Here is a 22,097-nt window from a genome sequence, read left to right on the forward strand (position 1 = left end):
CTGTATTAAATGCTGACACATATCTGCATTTACACATGTAAATTTTACCTTGAACTTTTGCGGCCACCAATGATGAAAACATTTTCCCGATTTCAGAACTTATTTTACACTCGTTACTGCAAATTGGATTTGAAATGCTATTTTTTTATTTATTAAAATATAGGTTCATCACTAATATTTAATTGATTACTCTTGTTTTATTTGATACTTTGTATCTAAACCTTAGATTTAATTCCAATTTAATAGAAAACTCAATTTTTGAAAGGTATTTTTTATTCTACCCCAAATCCCAAATCCAAATCCAAGCTTAATGAAGTTCTTCAAATGTTAAGTTCCATATTAGTGAACAAAAATTCTATTATTCTATTCTTCATATATATATATATATACCACCAGCAAATAACCCAAGTGGCTGATATCAGTAAATCCTACCAATGGCTGGAAAAAGCTGGACTCAAGGACAGCACAGAGGCCCTCATCCTGGCCGCCCAGGAACAGGCCCTAAACACCAGAGCAATAGAGGCCCAGATCTACCACACCAGACAAGACCCAAGGTGTAGGTTGTGCAAGGAGGCCCCTGAGACAGTCCAGCACATCACAGCAGGGTGCAAGATACTGGTAGGGAAAGCGTACATGGAACGACATAACCAAGTGGCAGGCATAGTGTACAGAAACATCTGTGCAGAATATGGACTGGAAACCCCGAGATCAAAGTGGGAAACACCCCCAAAGGTGGTGGAGAACGCCAGAGCTAAGATCCTGTGGGACTTCCAGATCCAGACAGACAAAATGGTAATGGCAAACCAACCAGACATTGTCGTAGTGGATAAACAACAGAGGAAAGCCGTTGTGGTAGATGTAGCAATACCAAGTGATTGCAACATCAGGAAAAAGGAGCACGAGAAACTGGAGAAATACCAGGGCCTCAGGGAAGAACTGGAGAGGGCCTGGAAGGTGAAGACCACAGTGGTGCCTGTGGTCATCGGGGCCCTCGGGGCAGTAACCCCCAAACTGGAGCAGTGGCTACAACAGATCCCAGGAACAACATCAGACATCTCAGTCCAGAAATGTGCAGTCCTTGGCACAGCCAAGATACTGCGCAGAACTCTCAAGCTCCCAGGCCTCTGGTAGAGGACCCGAGCTCAGAGGATAAGAACCACCCGCGGTGGGTGAGAAGGGAATTTTTATATATATATATATATACACACTATTTTACTGTGAACATAATTGATTCAAATCTTATAGTTGTGATGCATTAAAACAAAATTTTTCATTTCCACTATAATGAACAGTTGTGTGTGAAATCAAATGGAAAGCCAAAAGTGTTCATCAGGCTATTGACTTTTTACGGCTACTTATTTGGAATTAACCATTTTCTATATTCACTTATTCCTTGCAGGAATACGAGGGATTGGTGTCCTATTCAAAGTGAATAGAGGAGACTGTCAACTCAAGATTGTTTGGCTTTGCGTTCTCTCCTGTGTTTAATTAGCAGGTTCTCCAAATACCTACCTTACATGGTTTTACCCACACAGAACACAAACATGCATGTTAGCCAAATAAAATGTAAATTATTTATTAAGTAACACATTTTTTCATACAAAACAATAGAATATATAAAGAAAAAAATCCCTCTTAGGCCTAGGAGTTCTACTATTGCTTAAAATTGTATTAGCTGAGGAAATAGCATGTACATAAAAAAAAAAAAAAAGAAAAAAAAAGCATATTTTCATACAACCTCACACTCCCTTTGTCCTGTTCTGGCTTCATATTGCCATGCTGTAAAACAAAATAAAACACAGAATGACTAAAAGTGTCCTCCCCTACACCTTGGCTAAAAGCTACCAACATAAATAACAAAAAGCACATTTGTTTGGCTTTTATTTTACACAGCTTTAAGAGTCCATCCAGTGTCCACTTTTTGATTTTTCTATGATTGTGAATATGAGCAACAGAAACAATAATGACAACACTGATAACAGGAAATGGAAACGACAGCTCGCAGAGGAGAAAAAAAGCAAAGACAGATTGGGTTTGGTTCATTTCCTCCACTAGAGCTCATTGGAAGCTTGCTGGCCTGTGTGGAAATGCGTGTAACATGTCTGTGTTAGGTGCCTCCTGTGAGTGGGGGTGCTGCGTACTGCTGGACAGGAGCGAGTGCTGGCGGTCCATTGCAGGGAGAAAGAAGGGGTTGGGGATCTTTAGTCTCTAAAGTCTCTCTCCTCGCTGCAGGAAGGAACAGCTGGGTAAGGGAACGCCAAGAGGCTCATCACCGTGTTACCACAGACACAACACACACTCCTTGGCTTCTCAGTCAGCCAGACCCAGACATCCCGGCCGGATTTTAGGTGGCTTGCTCTTCACCGCCGGCTTCCTGCTTGGTGCGGCGCAGGTTGCCCTTCATCTTCACAAACTCAGGGGTGTTTTCCTGCTCCTCCTGAATTTTCTGCTGTTCCAGTTCAAGCTGGACAACGGAAATAAAGAAAGCAAATAAATCAATGTACCATTAAAAATGAACTTGGAGAGGTAAAAATGAAATTGGTTATATGTTAGAAGATTTACCTGCTCTAGTTTCTGTTGTCTTTTCATGAGCTCTATTTCCAGGTCGCTTCTCTTCTTGTGAGCCTCCTGCTCCTCCTTTTGGGCCTTGATAACTTGTTCTCTCTTCCTTTTCTCTAGAACCTTCTGGAGCTCTGGCTTGTTCTGAGGAGCAAGGCCCCTTTACAACAGAAAGAGAGAGCAACAAATCAGTAAGAGACAACATGTTTCATAAACTAAGCTTAAAAAAAAAATCTGTGGTACTACAAGCTTATGGAATTTCCGGGCCACAATTTTCTAGGAGATTTATTCAGAACAGATGAACATCATGACCTCGTTCTAGTTAGTAAACTATATCTGTGTTACATCATCTGGATTACATGATGATGTTTCAAAAATTCTGATTTTAAAGCAATTGGAGATTGTGCCTGAAAAACAAAAGTATTCACACCCATTCAACTCTTTCACATTTTATCCCATCAGCACGAGCACGAGCTTTAATTATGTGCTAATTAAAAAATTAGCACATAACTGAAATTAATAAAAACAATATATTGTTTTCCAGAATCTCTGACAAATGAAAATCTGAAAAAACTCAAAGTCCATATTTACTCCCTTGAATCAAGCTTTTGTAGTATTTTGGGGTATGTCTTCATTAGCTCTACAAATGCTGAAAGTAATGGATATAGACTTTTATACACATTAAAATTTTAACATTTTATTTCTATGAAGAATTATTTTTTCAATGTGCATTCTTGTTCTTCAACTTTACAACTAGGCATCACTTTGTGTCAGTCACGATAAATTCTGACAACACATAAAAGTCTTCAGGTTGAAAAGTAACAAGATACTCAAAAGTTCTGCAAGGCACTGTAGTTGCTTGCTTGTATAAACTATCCCACTCTTCTCTCAAATAAGCTAAAGGGAAACTAAATGACTAAGAAAGTCATCTTAAGAAAATGTGAGATCGTTTTGCCAAAAGGAACAAAGTTATGTAATCTACCAACTTCTCCAAGTTAAAGAAAACATGGGGGAGGAGAGCTGAGATTGTTAAACAGAAGAATAAGGAGAGAGACTGACTGGAAAAGAGAAAAACAACACACAAAGCTCCCACAACAAGCCTGTCACTTATTACTGTGACAGGCTGTGCTTCATAATAGTTCAGCTGTCATTTTCATTTAAAAACCTTCTGATTCAGATGATCAGATTTCTCTCCTGACCGTTTTCTTTCTGAACTGAATCCTGACTGAAAGTCTTTCTACCTGCCTACCCAGTACAGAACCAGCAGCATCTTAATTAAATGCATGATTAGATCCTACAGATTACATAACTGGGCTCAAAATGTTTCAAGATGCAGCGGGAGTTAATTTACAAAAAGACGTCACTTTCTCGAGAGTCACTGCTGCAGTTAATCTGCCTGTTTTTTTTATGTCTTATGAAAGCACTTAGCAATGCTGAGGCAAAGCATTGCTAAGCAGATGATAAGAGACGTGACTGGGCAGCTTTAAGGTTTCCAGTACAGACAGACTGTAATGATGCTTACATCACTGCTTTTACATAATCAGTAGCCATTCAAGCCCCCCTTCCCACCCGCACCCTCATCCAAGTGCACATCTTCTAACAAAAAGGGACTCGATTTCTGACATTCTCACATTGCTCTTTAAGGGTTTGCGTGGGGTAGGGTCACTGTCACCAAGGTAGCAGAGGAAGAGAAAGGCACTCAGCTGGAGACTGTTTTGTAATCTTGATTACATAACATGTTTTTTTTTTCCTTTTCTTCTTTACCCATCTATCCATCCATGCATCTATCCATCCACGCACCCCTCCCTGCCTCTCCTCTATGACTAATCCACTGTGAAAGCAACATTTCTCTATATCAGAAAGTGCTAAAAGCCCAATCAAACCATTTTGTCTCCCCCAAAAATCCCACTTCAGCCTCTCTAGACCCATAGAAAAAATATGCTGCACCACTTAGAAAGTCGACTTAGTATTACAATTTTTTCCCCCACTAAATCTTATTGTAATTTCATTGTTACAAATTGGATCCCAGTCTTTGACCTGTTCAAAGACAGAGCAGGGATGCTGTGATGGAGCAGCTGTCAGCATCATGAGTATTTACACTGCTATTTATAGCTCAGGCACAAAGTGGCCACTGCTGCACAGTGAGAGAGAAAAAAAAAAACATTCAGTGCTGAAAGGATAATCACAGGTGCTGGAACATGTGCATTTACATTCACACAGAAGGGCACTCATATTGCCTTAAAACAACAAGCAATCAGGTGCTTTTACATTTGCATGGGACTTTTATGTAACTATTTTTGACAATACTTTTTTTATGTAATACTTCTGGTGACAGTTTTGCGTATTAAGCCAATTAACGATGCTGCTAGAGGTTGAATCAGTGAGCTCAGCCAAAGTGACACAGCAAAAGCATCAGCTCTGTGTGCAGATGATTAGAACACCGGCAGGGATTTTAACTGGATTCAGTCATCCTCCATTAGTAAGGATGAAACTAAATTATCGAGGATATGGATGCAGTCTAATGTTTTTTTCCCCCCGTTTAGTGATTGTTATGGCATTACCAAGGTAACGACCAACTAGAAAGTTTTACTGAGCCATAAATAAATATATCACTATCTGTAAAATATGCGGGATTCACACTTTGATATATTTTATTGCAGTCACAAACTGATAAAACCTATTCCAACCCACAAGCAAGTAGATAGGAATGAGGGCATTGAAAAATGAGAAAAAGAAAGGACTGGAGGCTTTTTTTTATTTATCTCCTGACCTCTTCTGGTTCATAATAAGCTCTCTGTGGAGGTCCTGGTGGTTTCGGGAGCTCTTGACTGGATTAATCAGCTTTTTGGGTTGGATGAGCTCATCACAGTCTCCCTCCAGGTAGTCCGGTTCTGCCATGACACTCCTTCCAGGATCACAAGGATCTGCAGAGACAGAGGACAATGAGAAAATGACAAGTTGTGACACGTCAAGCAGGGAAACAGATTTAGATACAAGAAGAAAAAAAAATAGCAAACTCATATTAGCAATTTTTGGACATTAAGGTTTAAAATGATTATAATATAAACTGATAAGCGAAAAGATATACTGATAATAATGATATAGGTTGTTTTTGTAGTTTAAAATAGGCAGATTTTTCTTTTTAGTTTACTTAAATTATAGACATTTTAAAGTTGAGCTTTCATTTATGGTCTATTTAATACAATAACTCATACCTAAATAAATGAAATGAGTATTCAATAATCATGCTCTCTAACAAACCAGAATCCTGCAACCACATCATAACAATTGTGTATAAATATCAGAAAGAAACCCCTTTAAAAAAAAAAACAACAACAAAAAATCAATCTTTTCAAATTCTAATGGAAACCTGTTCCGTAAACTCTGACATAAGTTTCTGAATTGACATCAGGGGACTCGATGCTGACATTACATAATGGTTCCAGACTGAGTGAGGTTGAACATTTCATTCTCCTGTCATGTGGTAAAAAAAAAACATCTGCAACCCCACTAATTTACCCAGACAGCACATAATTAGATACAAATCAATTTTGATGTAGATTTTAAACTCCAGATGTTCCTTATGGACCTTTGGCCAAGATTCATAAACTATACAAAATAAGGGCTATTTAATTCCCACATATACATAAATATTAAAACATAAATATTTGATCAAGATCCATAATTAACAGTTTTATTCTATAAAAAACACAAAACAAAAAAAAAACATTTAAAATAAAAGTTTTTTGCATACTTTTAGGTGGAAGTTATGCAATTTAACAATTACAGGCACAGTTGGTGTATGGGAAAATGTTTCTCATTCATCAAGCATGTTATAATCAAGCATGGGTAGATTTTACTGCAAGTTGGATTGCTAGCCTTATCAGAGTATGCTTAACCTCATAATATCTAACTTTTTATTGAAGCTACTGTTTGCACATCTTAAATCTGGACAGATAGCTCAAAGATGCTTAAGGAACAGCATAAAAGACAGTTTCCTCCTTTAAAATGTATTAAAGCATTACAAAAGATTTAAGAAATTCACTAATAAATACCATAAAAATAAAGTGTACAAACTGTACAGAGCTGTTTTCTAAAGTAACTCACCCTGCAGATGAGGAAAGACAGGATATCTGAACATGGTCGCCATCCTGGCTTATTCTGATTAAAAATCTGTTTTCCAGGAAAAAGAATTAAAGCACGTTGTGTTTTGTCAGAATGTTATGAGCCTTGCGTAGAAGCAGAGCTTCGTCCTGCACAGCTGTCTCTGACTGAGCTGGTTGGAGTCCAAAGTCTGTTTTATAGCTAGCTCTCTCTCTCTCTGTCGCATACACACACCAACACACACACTCCGTCTCTGCTCCCGCCCTCATTTGTTCTGTCCCCTTCACTTTCAATAGACATCTCTACCAATCGATTGGGAGCAATCCTTCAACAATAAGGAAACTATTCCTGTACTCAGTCATTGATTTATACAACAAAGAACTGTTGGTGAGCACAATACTGGAGATGGTATTAAAAAAAAAACCTTTTAAAAGAATATTTAGTCTAACGGTGGAAAGATAAGATGGAAACATCTTTCATTAGCAGACAAAGTCATGCACATTTCTGTTCCCAGGCTGGCTGAGGAATCGTTGAAAACCAATAGCATTTTTGTTGCCAGTGATTTCAAGATGTTGCCTTGTCATGCAGCTTCTAATAGGTCACAGTCTGTGACCGATGAGGACAGACTGAAAACAAACAGTGAGCGGGCCAATCACAGCCGGTTTCAACCAATAACGCGTTTCACTACACGTGCTGATAACAAGCATGAGGGGGGGAGTGTATCCACAAATTCAAAACATGGCCTAGATTTAGAAGACCAGGGTATTTATACACAGAAACCACTAGAGGTCAGTGTCACTGCATCACAGCAACCGAATCATGTTGGTTACATAACAAAAAAGTCCAACATGAACAAAGCAAGTTAAATTATAATATCATTCTTCTAAACAGAATTTATGCTGTGAGAAAAACAACATGTTTCAGTTGGTCATGATAATTTTTTTGTTGTCTATGACATTTCTTAAATGCCTCAGTCAGAAATCTTCTGCTGCATTTTCAGCAAATTCATTACATAAAGTTTTTATAAACTATGATGAAAGTAGCAGTGATGGAACCTGAGCTTCATCACTCCTCAGATGGACCTCAGGCTTTAGATGATGGCTTTGTTTAATGTAAAACAAAAAGCCAAAATAAACCAGATGTTCAAGCAAACCAATGTTTACTTCAATAAGAAAATGAAATAAATGAAAGTGTAGAAAATTTCTATAATTCGCAGCATGTATGGGGACAAACAGAAAAGCAAGAACAAATGAGAGCAACTACTTATGCTGTGTTAAGTTTACATCTGAAGACAGGACTAGAGAATGCATCCAAAATAAAAAATGAGGTTTTAAAAATGTTTGACAGGATGGCACAACGTGGAAAAATAACATGCCCTTTACCAACACTTGTAATAAAACTTTGGGAACCACAGCTTTAAATCAAAAAAGCGTTTATTACTATGTTTAGAACATATTACATCAGTTGCCAAAAACCAGGCATCTCAACTCTTGTAATTAATAATAATGATTAAAAAAAAACACGACCGCCTCTTTGTAATATGAGACATTGTGGTTACAGGATAAACTGAGATGTGAGGTGTGGATGTGTAGCAGTTCAGTAAGTTGTGAAGTACATCCTGGGTGGTTTATGTTAATGCAGAGGGAACTTAAAGACCAGTAGTGTTGTCACGGTGTCTGTTATAGCGTAACACATCTGCTGCTACTTCCTCTGTGCCCCAGGGAGAGAGAGGAAGTAACATAGGGAGTTCAAAAGGAACCTGCACCCTCAAATTGGAGCGATTCTTAAAGCCAGACTTATAATTAGATGTTTAAGATGTTTTATTTTATGTCCCTTTTGGTGCCCCTTAGCCGCTAGAAACAGCAAAGTCCATGCAGACAATTTATGATGGCTTCTTAAGGCATCTTTTATGCTTTGTGATGTTTTGAACTGCAAAATGTCCCAGAAAAGTTTGTATTTGGAAAATATAATTTCATTCAACTTCTCTAAAATTCAATCCATGCATTAATAAAGCAATATATGATGCACATAAAACTGCAGATGTTGTGGCTGAAAGATTACTTCAGTTTCCAGGATTCCATTAAAATAGATTGTTTATTAGTTTTGGAGACACACCCTAACTACAGAGACGGGCAAAAACAGATAATGAGACTTTCAAAGGGACAATCTCCAAGATATCCACGGAGAAGATAATTCGGATAATTTACTATGCTCGAGCATTCAGAGATAAGACAAGATGATTTGTAGGTTAAACCAATAGAATAGAAACTAAGACGAAAAAGTGGGTCAAGTCTGAGTTCAGAAAAGGAAGTTTAATTTCAAACCCTCCCTTCTGTCCTCCCAATGCTCAACTGAGATCTTGTTTAAAACTTTAGAGTTTAATGATAGAAAATATCCTATTTTTATATATCCTAATTTCTATCAAACAGAAGTAGAAGGGGTAAAAAAAACTGTTACAAAACATTCATCCAGGGTGTTTCTAAATAACATAATTCTTCTGTTCATGCATAAAATTTAAATAAGCAAAGTTGTTTGTTAGAAAAGGAAGTAAATCAACAGTCGTTTTTGCATTTGTGGTTGTGTGAAAATATGCCCAATGATTGCAGTCTGCATTAGAGTTAATAGAAGGGAGCGATCTTAGAGGGGCAGAGTGCCTGTGCTGTGCCAACTGATTGCATCATTTGTGGTCAGCTCAGCTGCATAGACCAACAGCAGCTTACATTTATCATACAAGCTTATTTCTGTGCTTCTTAAAGTGGCGGTAGAAATACGGTACTATTAATATTTTCATTCGATTTCACAGCTCTAAAGAATGAGTGATAATTGAAACTATGTATGACTTAAATGTTAAAATGAAATAAATGTCTTTAGAAAGCTGTTTTTGAAATGGCTATTTTAGATTAAAGTGTTTTAAGTGTAGTAGTTAATCAGCAAAAAAAGATTAACCTATATCAACTATATCAAGTTTCTCAGTAATGAAAATAAATAAATTAGTATATAGAAAAAGCACCACCAGAAATAACCCAAGAAAAGCTATAGATTACACAAACTTCTTAAGTGATTGTTACGGCTCTGATCATTTCAGTTTATTTTTATTCTGAGTGGTAGCTCATGAAATGTGTTAACTTAAAAGTGGGTAAAGTGAAACGTTGCCATTTGCACACTGCATCCAAACTCAAAAACTGATGTTTGATTCAATCAGATGGGAGGACTTAGTCCACCGTTTTAAGCCAATGTGAGAAAATAAAATAGTTATGTGCAAAACATTAATTTTAGGATTATTTTAAAGTACTTATAAAACATGTAATACAAAGTGTCTTTTCACTTCCATGGAGTTTAAGCACACTTCCTTAACTGACTCCTTTGTAGACTGCTGTCTGATCAGTGCAGCTCCAACACTTCAGTGAGAGCCATAGCAGACACTGTGGAAGACTTAATTTGCCTAATCTACCCCACAGATTAAACTTCAGTGCATAATGCAAAAGGCTCTGAGCTGATATAATCTTTTAGCTTATAAAATACCCTGGAGTCTTTAGCTTCTTGGAGTAGGCCAAAAAAAGTCCTTTTAACTTTTCATGCAGCTACCAAAACTTTTTTTTAAACAAGACTTACAAACATTTGCTCTGGGAGGTGAGAACATTGTATAGTTGAGTAAGTTGTGTGATTTTAGACTACTGAAAGGATAATAACATTATGCTTAGGGAAGCAAAGCAACTAAGCATCTACTTGTTTAAAATCTACCAATTTGGCACCTTCCCACACTTTTGTGCATTGGTATCAATACTTCTATGCTTCTACAATGTTATTTACTTTAACTAAAAACAGCAAAATGTGGGAACTCACACCATTTTTAGTTTGTTGACATCAACCAACAACTAGCCATATCTTAATTTTTTAATTGAATTCAAAACTATATCTAAATACCTACAGCACATCTTTGTCTTTTAGGTGCTGTAGACCTCAGGGGGAAAATGAATCAGTCAAAACAGGGATCAGTAAGTCAGATCTCAAAGAAAACCAGACATCATCATCTGCCTGTTTGGAGCATTTTCACCAAAAGCAGAAGCTATTGGATCCATCTTGAGCTCTGCAAGTACATTGATAAGAGTGTTGCATGACATTAAGCAAACATAGCGTTATCATTGTGCCATTACATTGTGCAACAATGACATCAGTTGAGGCAAAAGATCAAGAAAATTGCTAAATCTAAGAGGAAAGCACAATTTTAATGCATAGCATTTGAACTAGTACTTTTAAAACATCACATCCCTGTAAGTTTTATTTGTTGTTTATTATATTGTGCAACTAATTGATACCATGTTTAGTTGTAAAACTTTAAATCACTTTGGAAAGTAAACTGTCACATTGGCATAATGCACATATTGAGCAAATCATGGCTGCTGAAGTTTGTATCTACAATGCATTCAGAGTTGCACTGAGATCCAATTCAACCAGCTGAACAGAAAGTTTTATAGGGTGGCAGAGGTGAGTGACATAATTTTGATTTAAATTTGGTGCATTTATATGTCCATTCTGAAACTGATGAATGACAAAAACGAAAAGGCAATCTTTGCTCTCACAGAATATCCGTGATTGGAAGGAAGGCTGAAAAAAAATAGATGGAGATGAGAATCTAGACTGGCCATATAAAAACTATGGAGACACAAGGCAAGAAAGTTTCAAAAGTCGATCAATAGGAAGATGAAGCAAGGGAAAATAAATTTTATGAGGGAATCATGTTGAGATCTCTGCCAGTGTAGGCAGACTGGGAAAAAGGAAAACACAAGGCCCATATTGGCCTTGTATTTGTCTTTCTCAGTCATAAATGGCCCTTCTTTTCTTCCTTCTACAGATTTTCAGAACAGAGAGGATCAGGGTAATGAGAGTAGTTTGTGCCCCTCTTCACCATCTGAGCCCACAGTTGTCTTCGAGGAAACGGGGACAAACAGAACAGCAAAGGGTGGGGTTGAGCAGTCAGCTGTCATTAGTCATGAACACATGGGAGACCACACCCACATTGTCAACCACATAGTGAAGATTTTAACAACCAAAGCATTTGTTTATAGAGGTTTTATGAGAAAGAAACACTTCTGTGACAGAACACTGAGTGGTAAACAAATCAGGTTAGAACATGTTTCACACGTTTTCTATTATACTTTCTCAGTCCCTTGCTTCTCATCCCTTCTCCGTCTTCCCCTAATCTATCCGCCTACCCACTCACAGATGGGAAGTCCACCCCCTCGGGGGAAAATGCGTCATCAACCCCCCCGCCTTAAGCAACCCCCACCCCTTATTCTTTCTCTCCCTGAGGTGTCACATACAAACTGTCCTCCCTCTTGCTGTGTGCTACAAACTGGACGGATCCGGCTACGCATCTTCCAGCCTGTCCGTTAATGAAGCAGCCAATGAGCCATAAATAAGAGGAGGCCCGAGTTAAAACGCACAGATAGATGGCCTTTTAATTGACAGTTCAGGAGGGACACGAGGAAGGAGAGCAAGAGTGTATGCGAGTTAGAGTCCTGTATAAACTCAACGAGTGACTGAGATTTGAAGGCTGAGCCATAACAATGAGATCATTTCCAAGAATCCTGTGCTCATACATGCTCATTCACAAGACTACCCTGTGAAAACCCGACCCAGAAGAAATGTGGCTGGCTGTTTATGTTTATGTGAGCACTACTCTTTTGGAGATTACTATAAGTTTAGGATTGGTTCTTCAAAATATAGTGATGTCTTTGCCTAATGTATTAAAAGTTAAAGATTTGGATTTGGCTATGGAATATTGCAAATTAAGGGGTGTGAGGGGGTAGTGAGAGAAATATGTCTCCTCCAAAGCATGCTTGGGAGTTTGGGGGTTGAGATCTGTTTTGCATTTCCTGCCTTAGAGTTGGGGGGGGGGGGTGAGGGGGGGTTGCAGCAATGGAGAAGAAGAACAGGGGAATTCTGTGGGCTTCGTCATGTACTGACCTCTACAGAACAGCCATCTCTTCTCCCACATTGCAACAATGTCACCGGGGAGATGAATGGGGTGTGGGAAATTTACAGTCTGATGTTTTAGGGTTCAATGAGCACTGACAAGCAAATGCGCTGCAACACCCACAGTAATTAATTGTGCCATGTGACAGTTCAGTTTCCAGCTGTGCAGTATGTTTATGTCTGGAGATACATAAAGGATTTAAGGGGCAATAAGGCAGCTTTATAGCGAGCTCTGGAAGCAAGCCACATTATGGCCTGCTGGTAAAGAGCAGTCAAAGCATGCCAAGTTCTGCGACTCTTAGACTAACTTCAGACAGCAAACTGTTGCATCAGACTTCACATGCAATTTTAGTTTTTCTACTGGATCTGGATTAACTAAATCTTCGTGCCAGTGCATCATTCCTTACAAGATGTGCTGTTAGGACTTAACAAAGCTTTTAAATGCAGACTTAGTAGATGGTTTGCCTTAATAATGCACTATGTAGTGGGATTGTTAATGACTTGAGAACCACCATCAACAGATGTTCTCTAAATCAGTGTTTCCCAACCCAGGTCCTCAAGGTGCACTCCCCAGCACGTTTCAGATGTTTCCCTGCACATTGTATTTAGTTGATTGCAGTTCAGCAAACACCTGTCAATTGAAATCACCCAAGCTGAAGCAAGAAAACACCTTTCTGCATTCCTGTTCATTACAATAAGATTGAATAATGCTTCAGCTCTTAATTGTATAGCTGAAGAAATTGCCCATTTCAAGTGTCAGAAAGCCCTTAGGGGAAAAAACATGACCAATGCAAAGTCTATACTTGATGCAGATCATTTTGTTGCTGGTCATAGAGTAATACTAGAATTTGAGACGTGTTATACTTCCAGACTCAAAGGTAAACTTTACATGAGTTTCATAAACATAAAGGGCCGTTGAAAATTAGGAAGAATTAAACAATAACTGCAGAGAGTTCAATGTGACTCCTTTGTTCCCGTTTTTGTTTAACCTAACAGCTTTTTTTTTAAAGGTCAACCGCAGCGCTGTTTTATTGCCCTATTATATTTATAAAAAAAGGCAAATTTTGCCCACCTGCCTTTTTTAAACCCATGTTAGTGCTTTGATTTTTTTTGTTAACTTTTCTGCAAAATACATTCTTCTTTTGTTGCTTTTCTTGACCAAGACTTCTTTTGTGCAGAGGATACAAGTTCAAATATGCCTAAAAAGACTTCATTGAGTGTTTTGACCTTTATAAACAACCAAGTATAGAGTGCACCTAAGTAGAGAGTAAGAAGTTATCTTCATTCAGAGGTCAAGAGCATTGTTAAATCAGGTCACAAAGTTTTGAACGTGAAAGAGATAAAAACTCTACTGTTCTACAGCACGATCTGTAAACTTCTGATAACAGACCCAAGAAAAAGGAACATTTATTTATAACATTACTTTATCTCTAAAGAGACTGAATGCAAACAAAATTTTGTTCCCCAATTAAACAAGCTTTCACATTTGGAAATATGACTTATTTTTATGTTTAACTGAGCTTTTTGTGGTTTCAAATGTAAATTAGTTAATAGTTCTTAACTGTGTTAACTTTTGTTTTAACCCCAAACAAAAGTAAGCAAAAAAGTTTAGCCTAAACCTCCTTTATTAAATGTTTTCATAGCCGTGGAGCATGTTGAGTATTTAGGTATTGTAGCACAAGGATAGGACCTTAAAAACATGATTTTTCAGGGGAACACTAGAAAGTCAGTGCTTATTATCTCTATTGATATTGCAAGTATTTCATACCCATCAATGGAAATGCAGATGTTTAGGAGTTGGTGACACCTGGTGTTGGGGGTCTCTGGTCTTACTCTACAAAACGTGTTGAGTTTTTTTTAGTGCTGGTTCTATCACTCCAGAAGAATTTCATTCATCTGTTTAGTCTGACTGCAACCACATGTAGTTTTTACATGAGCAACCATGCAGGTCTCTCAGATATGATCACATGCCACAACTTTACCTCCTGTTGATCAAATGTTTCACAGGTAAACATAATTTAACCACAGCTTTTTCTAAAAGTCAAAAATAAAACTGTTTGGCATTTCAGTTCAGTTCATTGCTGACTTAAGTCATTTCACACAATGGTTTGTGTGAAGACTGTACAAGCCCTACAGTCAGGCAGATTACGGACAGAATGCGATGGATTCAAAAGGCACAGACATGACTTTGAGTCACACAGAAGGAATGTGATGATCCGGCACACTGATTATTGCTGTGGGCACACAACAGTAAGCATGAACAGAAACAGGAGCACCCACATAGACAGAGTCGTGGGAGTCAGACTACTAGCTTAAACACTTGTCCTGAATAACTGGTGAAGGGTCACAGTTTGAAAGAGAGGAGGATGGCTGAGGTCACAACTGTGAGTTAAATACAAAAAGCTGTTCTGTACTGTTTCACAGCTGGCCCTGACACATGCTCCTGTATGTATATATATTTAGATTTATTGAGAACAGGTGGATTCATCTGAAGTCAGATGAGCATGACAACTGCATTGAATCCAGACAAACAGGAACAACATTACAAAAACAGGTGGACTTTGATGTAAACATTTGCTTAAATATTTCATATCATTCTTCTAACTGCAATACTAATGGACAGTGATGAAAAAGCAGTTATGCCACTTGAACTTTTTCACATTTTGTCATGCAACGGTCACAAACTTTTATGTATGTTATTTAGTAAAGGACCAACACAAAGTAGAACATAACTATGTATCAGAAGGAAAATATTAGGCTTTAAACACCTTTTTACATTTGTCTTAAGTCCTCCTCAGGAAGGGCTGGGTGACAAAACAATCTATTGTGATAGATGAGATCAAGGAACTCTGATCTAGAGTTGCATAGAATTCTGGGGAATATAGTTGGACGTGTGCGTCGTCTACCCCAGAGGAGAAGAAACAGGGCTAGGCACCCAACTAGCTCTTTAAACTTGCCATCAATTCATGTTGTGGGAAATGAAGGAATTTGTCATGAAAAATCTGTGCAATAAGGAGCTCGACTATGAAATCTCAACCATCCGCCGACAGTTCACACGGAGCCTGCGCAATTCACAGAATACATACAGTATTCCTCAGTTTTCAGAGCAATTTTATGTTTTGCCACCATGCCCCACAATTGCTTAAAAATAAAAAAAAGAACAGGGTGGAGCAAAAGGAGAAATGACTACAACAGCTCAAGAGGAAATTGTGTATAAAAGAGAAAAGGTCATGTAACTAGTTTGGCAGTATTTTGGATGTTCAAAACTAATATATTATCAACTGATAAGAAATGTTTATATTGTGTTATGTTTTTAGCCAAATTGGCAAATAATTCTTTGAACCTCCTCGTGCAGCTATTTCAGCTGCCTGTCCTAAAGATTGATATTGATAATTCCGGTGAGAAGGGGTGTGAATACTTCTGATGGATGGTATACTTCTCTTGCCATGTTGTGTGTTGCTTAGGAGTGAGTTAGGAAAGAGTCTTTGTTATGGCTGTGTCTTCCAGTTCCAGATTCAAAGCTTTGTGCTTAACTGCTGTTTTTCTCCTCATGGAGCACAGTCCCGCCCTTCCTTGCTGCCTACTGGCTGAACTCAGCTGGGACCTCAAATCTGATTGGCTGTAGGGCACACCGGGGAGTGGTAGGAAGGTTCTCCTTTGTTTACATGCCAGCAGAGAAAACCCCAATAACAACTGTTACCTTGAGCAACCAGACAAACCTTGCACACACACACAAAAACAAGAAGTGGGCACGTGCACACAGACTGTGAAGACACAAAGAAACCAAAAATCAAGATTCTTTGTTCACTCAGATTTGGTGCCTTACAAAATACAACATAAAAGGACATGAACAATTATAATAGTATTTAAAAGAGAACGTAATGACGTAGGTTTTTAAAATCCGCATTCAGCTTTCGCTTGCAGTGAATATACCATAAGAACTGAAAACGTCAGACTCCTGCCTTCTGAATAAGAAAGAGAACATTTGATCTAGCTGCCTGTTCCTGCTTGTACATGAAGTCATAAATTTAGATTCTTTCTCACAGTACTTACTCCAATATAAGCTGAATTCAGCCCCAACCTTCCCTCAGTCTAACAAGCCCTGAAGAGGGAAGCATTTAGAGTCCACGTGTGGGCATGATGCAAAACCAGCAAGTGCAGTAATGGCGCTTTATTGTGATTGAAGCTCTGACATAAGAGCAGGAAAATCAATGCGGTTCTCTTGGAAAGATCACTGTCTTTAGGTGCACACATCCATGCCTTGGCTTCAGTACTTTGTATGCATGCTGCATATCTACTCAATAAGTTAATCAGCTAAACAAGTCACTGCATGCCTGGCTTTTACATGAATTGTTTGACCCCACTCTCTGCTTCGACATGCAAGCAAACACACAGAGAAGCCTGGCCATCAATCAATTCCTGGATTGTGATCATCTTGAAACCATAGCAACAAAACTGCACTAAAGTAAACAGATTCTTTGAACTGGTTGAGGTCTTATACATTTCATCACTTGTATTTGTGTTGCATCATGTCTCAGTCAAACATACAAAGTAGAGATGCACCAGTAAACCAGCCAGAGATTGAAATGTGTAAGGTCTCTTAAATACCAAATGATGCACAAGTGTTGATGATCCTGTAATTCCTTTATTTGTTTGATTCAAAACAACTACCTCCATCAAAGAAAGTTGAAGCAATTATTTTTCCTAATTTCTGTGTTATAATCATGAGAAGAAAAAAAATGGAATTGGTAGGCCAAGTGTCAATTAAAACTGGAAATCAGTAACGGGGAGAACAAACTTGATTTGTGCATTTCTACCACAAATGTGAGGCCTGCTCACAGATCTAGTACAGCGGAAGGAAACTAGAAAGACATAGTAAAATCATGTCATGATAACAAATCAAAAGGTGCCTTAATGTTCTACTCAAAATCTGTAACTTGACATTATAGAAGGACAAGACTTCTATTTTCGAACTTAACTAAACCTGCTTAACTGGTTCGGGGAAAAATGAGCAATGATGAGCAAACTGTCGTAGAAAAATTTAACAGTTTGATAATTGATGACATGGTGTTATTACATCGTTTCTGCAAAATCTAGTAGCTGATCAGCAGACAAGTTTAAGTTTGTAATTTTATGCAAAATCTATGCAAAGGTTTGGCATCAACCATGCAAGTTTGGTATCAGTAATGAACAGACTTTTGGTTCTCAGTTTTAACTGATGAAAGAGGAACAAATGTCTGCACACAAAGTATTTCTGTGCCAAATCAAACCAACAGGCAGAAGATGTGGGGTAAAATCAAAACCACATTTATACGCTCACTTATCAGAGAAGATCAAAAAAACAAAAACAAAAAAAAAACAAGGTAGTTTTCACTGCCGGCACGTAAAATGTCACCAAAAATCTTAAGTTCAGAGCTTCACCCTAAACATTCACACATTACAGTTGGGGTTTGCATTGCAGGTTGTAAGGATCAGGGCCTTCTGCTGAGCAATGGAAATGTTATGCCCTCACACAGATCAGCTGGGCTATGGTGGACAGAATCAACACGTGTGGCTGCTGGTTATATGCCTCTTGTGTGCACACGCACACACACCCCCGCATATACACACATTCCCTACCTTAAAACTTCTACTTTTTTCTTGAGGTCACATTCCCTAACCTAAACCCTAATTCTGTGCAAACACATTCACCAGAGCCACAAATGAATGCTTTCCATTTTCAGCTAGGAAACTATTCAGTTTCATTCACATATTTAAATTCCTTGGAGTGTAGTAATAATAACGGAGCAGACAAGCAGTTCGGCTGAAAAACTCCCACCTATCACACGATGACAGCATCTGCCTTTACTGGAAACGCAGGACAAGCAAGATACGCTCGTAGAGAGAAACAAGAGAAAGGAGAAGGAAGAAGGGGGTTCAAAGATCAGAAAACAGATGTAAATCGTTCAGCAAACTCCTCTCCAAATGACTAACACATGTGCGAGAATTTCCCCCCTCTTTTTAAACACAGACGAAGTGCAACCATGCTGCTCAAAACTTACTCATACCCTCTTCTTTTGCTACTTCTCCCCTTATAATCCAGATTTAAAACTACTTCCCCTAGAAGTAAGTTTACCAGTGTTTGCAAGAATGTAATGCCCTGAAGTCTCCACCCAGAAAATACACAGACTCTGGAACCAGCTGGGTTCCCCCCTCCACCCCTTGTTTGCTCAGTGTTAAAGTTTGACAGAACTCACAGAAATTTCACAACTTCAAGACAATGCAGAAGCTGCACCTGACAGTTGGTCAGGCTGCCTGTTGACAGCACATGCTTGCCAACTCTGACAGGGACCAGTACTCATTGCTTTGTGAAACACACACGCCACTTGACTAACATGAATCAAAAATAAACCTTTTATGAAAAATATGGGTGCATATTTTTCTGAATATAGTTTTATAACTGACCTCCAACTAAACGAACAGAGTTAAACTATGATTCTACATCCTATGTTTATTAATGTAATCTCTATGAATCTGCCTAACAGAGATAGTAAACAAGTGAATTTTCCTCCATTCATTTCCCCCCTAAAGAGTAAACTGCTATCCGGTTTTGAGAAATATCTGACTGTCTATATGAGCTGAACATTAACAGCCCAACGTGTTTGTGCTCTACTGTCCCGCGTTTCTAGTCCTGTGCCGCAACAATAGCAGACAATGAAGCAAGAGTTTGTGTTTTGCCATCTCATTCTCCCTCTACTCCATCCAAAATCGTTACTTTTTGGTTTTTAATCTCCCCCCGGCCCAAAACCTCCGGCGTCTTACTCGGTATAGCGACGGGGTGGGACAGACAGCTGAAACGTGCTGCTTTTGTTAGTGCGCTTGTAACACAACCCCTCACGATAGAGGAAAAAAATAAGAACCACAGACACACAGACACACACACACACCTACCTCAAACTAGAACCCGACGCGACTTTCCCAACTCTGCTCGTTTATTATTTAAAATGACAAAGTGGTTCGAGCACCATTAGTGCGCCTCCGGAACACTTCTTCGGCTCGAGGTGTGTCTCCTTTGGCGAAAACTGTTCAATAGCTCGAGAGCGCACCGCACACACGGACTCTCAGGCAGAACCCATAGAAATTGTAAATTTAAAGTAAGAGGGAGGGGTTCTGTGACGCAATCAGCTGACCCCGCCTCCTTTAACCGCTTCTTTTCTTTCATCTGCTCGCGGGTTTAGATCAGAGGGGGGACCCCACGAGCTCAGGGCGGGGCGGAGACGAAGCGCGTGCAGCTCCAACAAGCAGCTGTAACTGTTTGCAGGAAGCCATAACAAATTTTCTGTGAAGCTAAATTTCAACCGAAAAGTTAATGTATAAAGCGTGATATTATAAAGCTCGTTATTGACAGACGCTTTGTTTTGATTTGTGAATTCATTAGCTCATTTTATAGCTATGGATGCTTTTTTGTCCCAGTCTGTACATCTGTGTGAATGATTGAAATATAGTTCCTAAAATGCTCAAATCTCATAGATGTTTTAAATCAACTGCATATTATTTTTCTGAGGGGAAAAAAGTGCACCACACTCTATTACCATCAAATATGGTTCTAATTCTCATTTAGACCAGATGATTTATAAAATATATTAGAGACCTCTTCTCAAACCAAAGCATATCTAAGGAATCTGCTTGCATTTGCAATAATTTTACAGAAGACTTGGATAAAGATATGAAAAATGATTTCCCATAGTTGGTTGTCATAACAAGTATGATGTCCCTCTTTCAGGCAGGTAGAGTCTAAATCTAAAAGTACTTTTAAAACAGCAACAAACAAACAACAACAACAAAAATAAGTAGGATCGCAAAGGAAGTCGATTTGCAGTGATTTAAGATTAATCAGTTCATATTTGAAAAAAAATGAGGCATTTTTTTTTATGTTTTGTTTTGGTTATACATCATTCTATAACGTCCTCCTAAAGTTCTCTTGATTGCTTTGGAATCTTCTGAAACTAAAAGAAAAGGCAACATTTACTTTAATACTTGACTACAAGCCAGTATTGTTTTCTGGTTCGAGATTTTTTTCTGCATTTGAGTTATTTGTTTGCCCTTCTCTTTGATTACAGCAGATCAGCCTACTGCTTGTTGTTGCCATTAACTAAATATCCAGAGCATTCTGTGTGATAAAGAATAATCTTCTTACCACTCAGGGGTCTTTGGATCTGCTTATCCACCACCCTTCTGTTAAATCAGCTCACTGAAACCCCTAGTTTTTATCATGAGATGTCGCCTCAGATTGCTTTGCTTATTTTAGGGGCAAATTGACAAGAAAGTGCTCCTAGAATACATTTGCTTTTGTTTCAAACTCTGTTGGGGGAACTGAGGAACTTTCTGCTCAACTATAATGGCAAGTTTACTGGAATGAAAAGAAGCATGAAACAACCCAAGGGAACTTTAAACTGAGCAAGACGTAAAGCATTCCTATGTAACTTCTCATAACTTGGGAGAGGGCTGACTAAGAGAGTTGTGCTAAAACAATAGCATGAGTCATGGAAAGGGTCATCATCGACACAGAGGATACTCCCTACAGTGACTACCATGCAAACAACTACTCTCAAGCAGGAAACAGATGTGCAAAAATTTAGGAATGTGTGTGCATGGAGATAGTTGCGCTCTAGAATCAAAATGATTTCTAGAAAATTACAAACTTACAACAAACAACTGTCTACATACCAGTTTCTTGTTCCCCTGTATTTCTAATCAAGCTATGTTATGTGTGAGGAAGTTTGCTTATTGCAATTTGGGTGAGAAAGTACAGGGTTCGTAAACATACTGGTTTGGGGAATGTACTTGGGGAACATCACAGGTTTTATTGTTTTGGAAAGAGTTTGATTGTTGCTTTCAGTTTTGGACAATAAACAAGCAGCTACACACCAGATGAGAAACTATGGAAACTTCTGACAGAGCCCTTAAAAAGCTTGAACTCAGACTTACTTGTTGAACCAATGTATGCAGTGATATTTGAAATAAATGATGCCTTCCTTCCACTGTGTGCTATTCTTTCACAACATACTGCATATTAAGGTCTGTTGTACTGTGACAGAATGTGGGGAAGTTTGTTGGCTGTTGAAACGTTTCTAAAGTACTTCATGTTATAGTATTCTCATCAGTCCTTTATAGGTAAAAAAAGTTTTTAAAGCTATATCAGAATGTGATGCAGATAAAACTATTGCTACAGGTGGCACAAACCACTTCCTAACTGCAATTGCAAAAGCTGTTTTGAAGTGGCATGAAGTGGAAGAAGTTTGAAATGAAATGAAGTGGAACAAGTTGATCAGCAGAGACCTTGCGTTTGTCAGTTTCTTTTTGTTTCCAGAAGAGGTTTCACAACGATTTCATTGAAGATTCAGGGAAGTTTTACTGTGTTTCCTCTGAACCACAGCAGCTTGGCTGTGACACATCAAAAGACTGATTTGAATAAGTGA

At 38.4% G+C, this 22,097-nt stretch overlaps 1 protein-coding gene across 3 annotated transcripts; it reads right to left on the minus strand.

Moving 5' to 3' along the window:
- Nucleotides 1-1,560: 1,560 nt before the first annotated feature.
- Nucleotides 1,561-19,744, minus strand: fam107b (family with sequence similarity 107 member B). 3 transcript variants are annotated; one of them, XM_055033638.1, is made up of 4 exons: nt 19,570-19,744; nt 5,330-5,483; nt 2,563-2,719; nt 1,561-2,464 (listed from the first exon to the last, which is right to left on the minus strand). In XM_055033638.1, exons 2-4 carry the CDS (start codon nt 5,455-5,457, stop codon nt 2,345-2,347), a joined length of 405 nt encoding a protein of 134 aa, XP_054889613.1. In that variant the 5' UTR covers nt 5,458-5,483; nt 19,570-19,744; the 3' UTR covers nt 1,561-2,344. The 3 variants fall into 3 exon arrangements, with proteins under 3 accessions (XP_054889613.1, XP_054889603.1, XP_054889593.1); XM_055033628.1 differs by lacking the exon at nt 19,570-19,744 and adding an exon at nt 18,681-18,732; XM_055033618.1 differs by lacking the exon at nt 19,570-19,744 and adding an exon at nt 6,667-7,504.
- Between the last annotated feature and the right edge of the window lie 2,353 nt (nt 19,745-22,097).

This window comes from Poeciliopsis prolifica, unplaced genomic scaffold (genome assembly GCF_027474105.1).
Source record: "Poeciliopsis prolifica strain line A6 unplaced genomic scaffold, Auburn_PproV2 SCAFFOLD001, whole genome shotgun sequence".
NCBI classification, from domain to species: domain Eukaryota; kingdom Metazoa; phylum Chordata; class Actinopteri; order Cyprinodontiformes; family Poeciliidae; genus Poeciliopsis; species Poeciliopsis prolifica.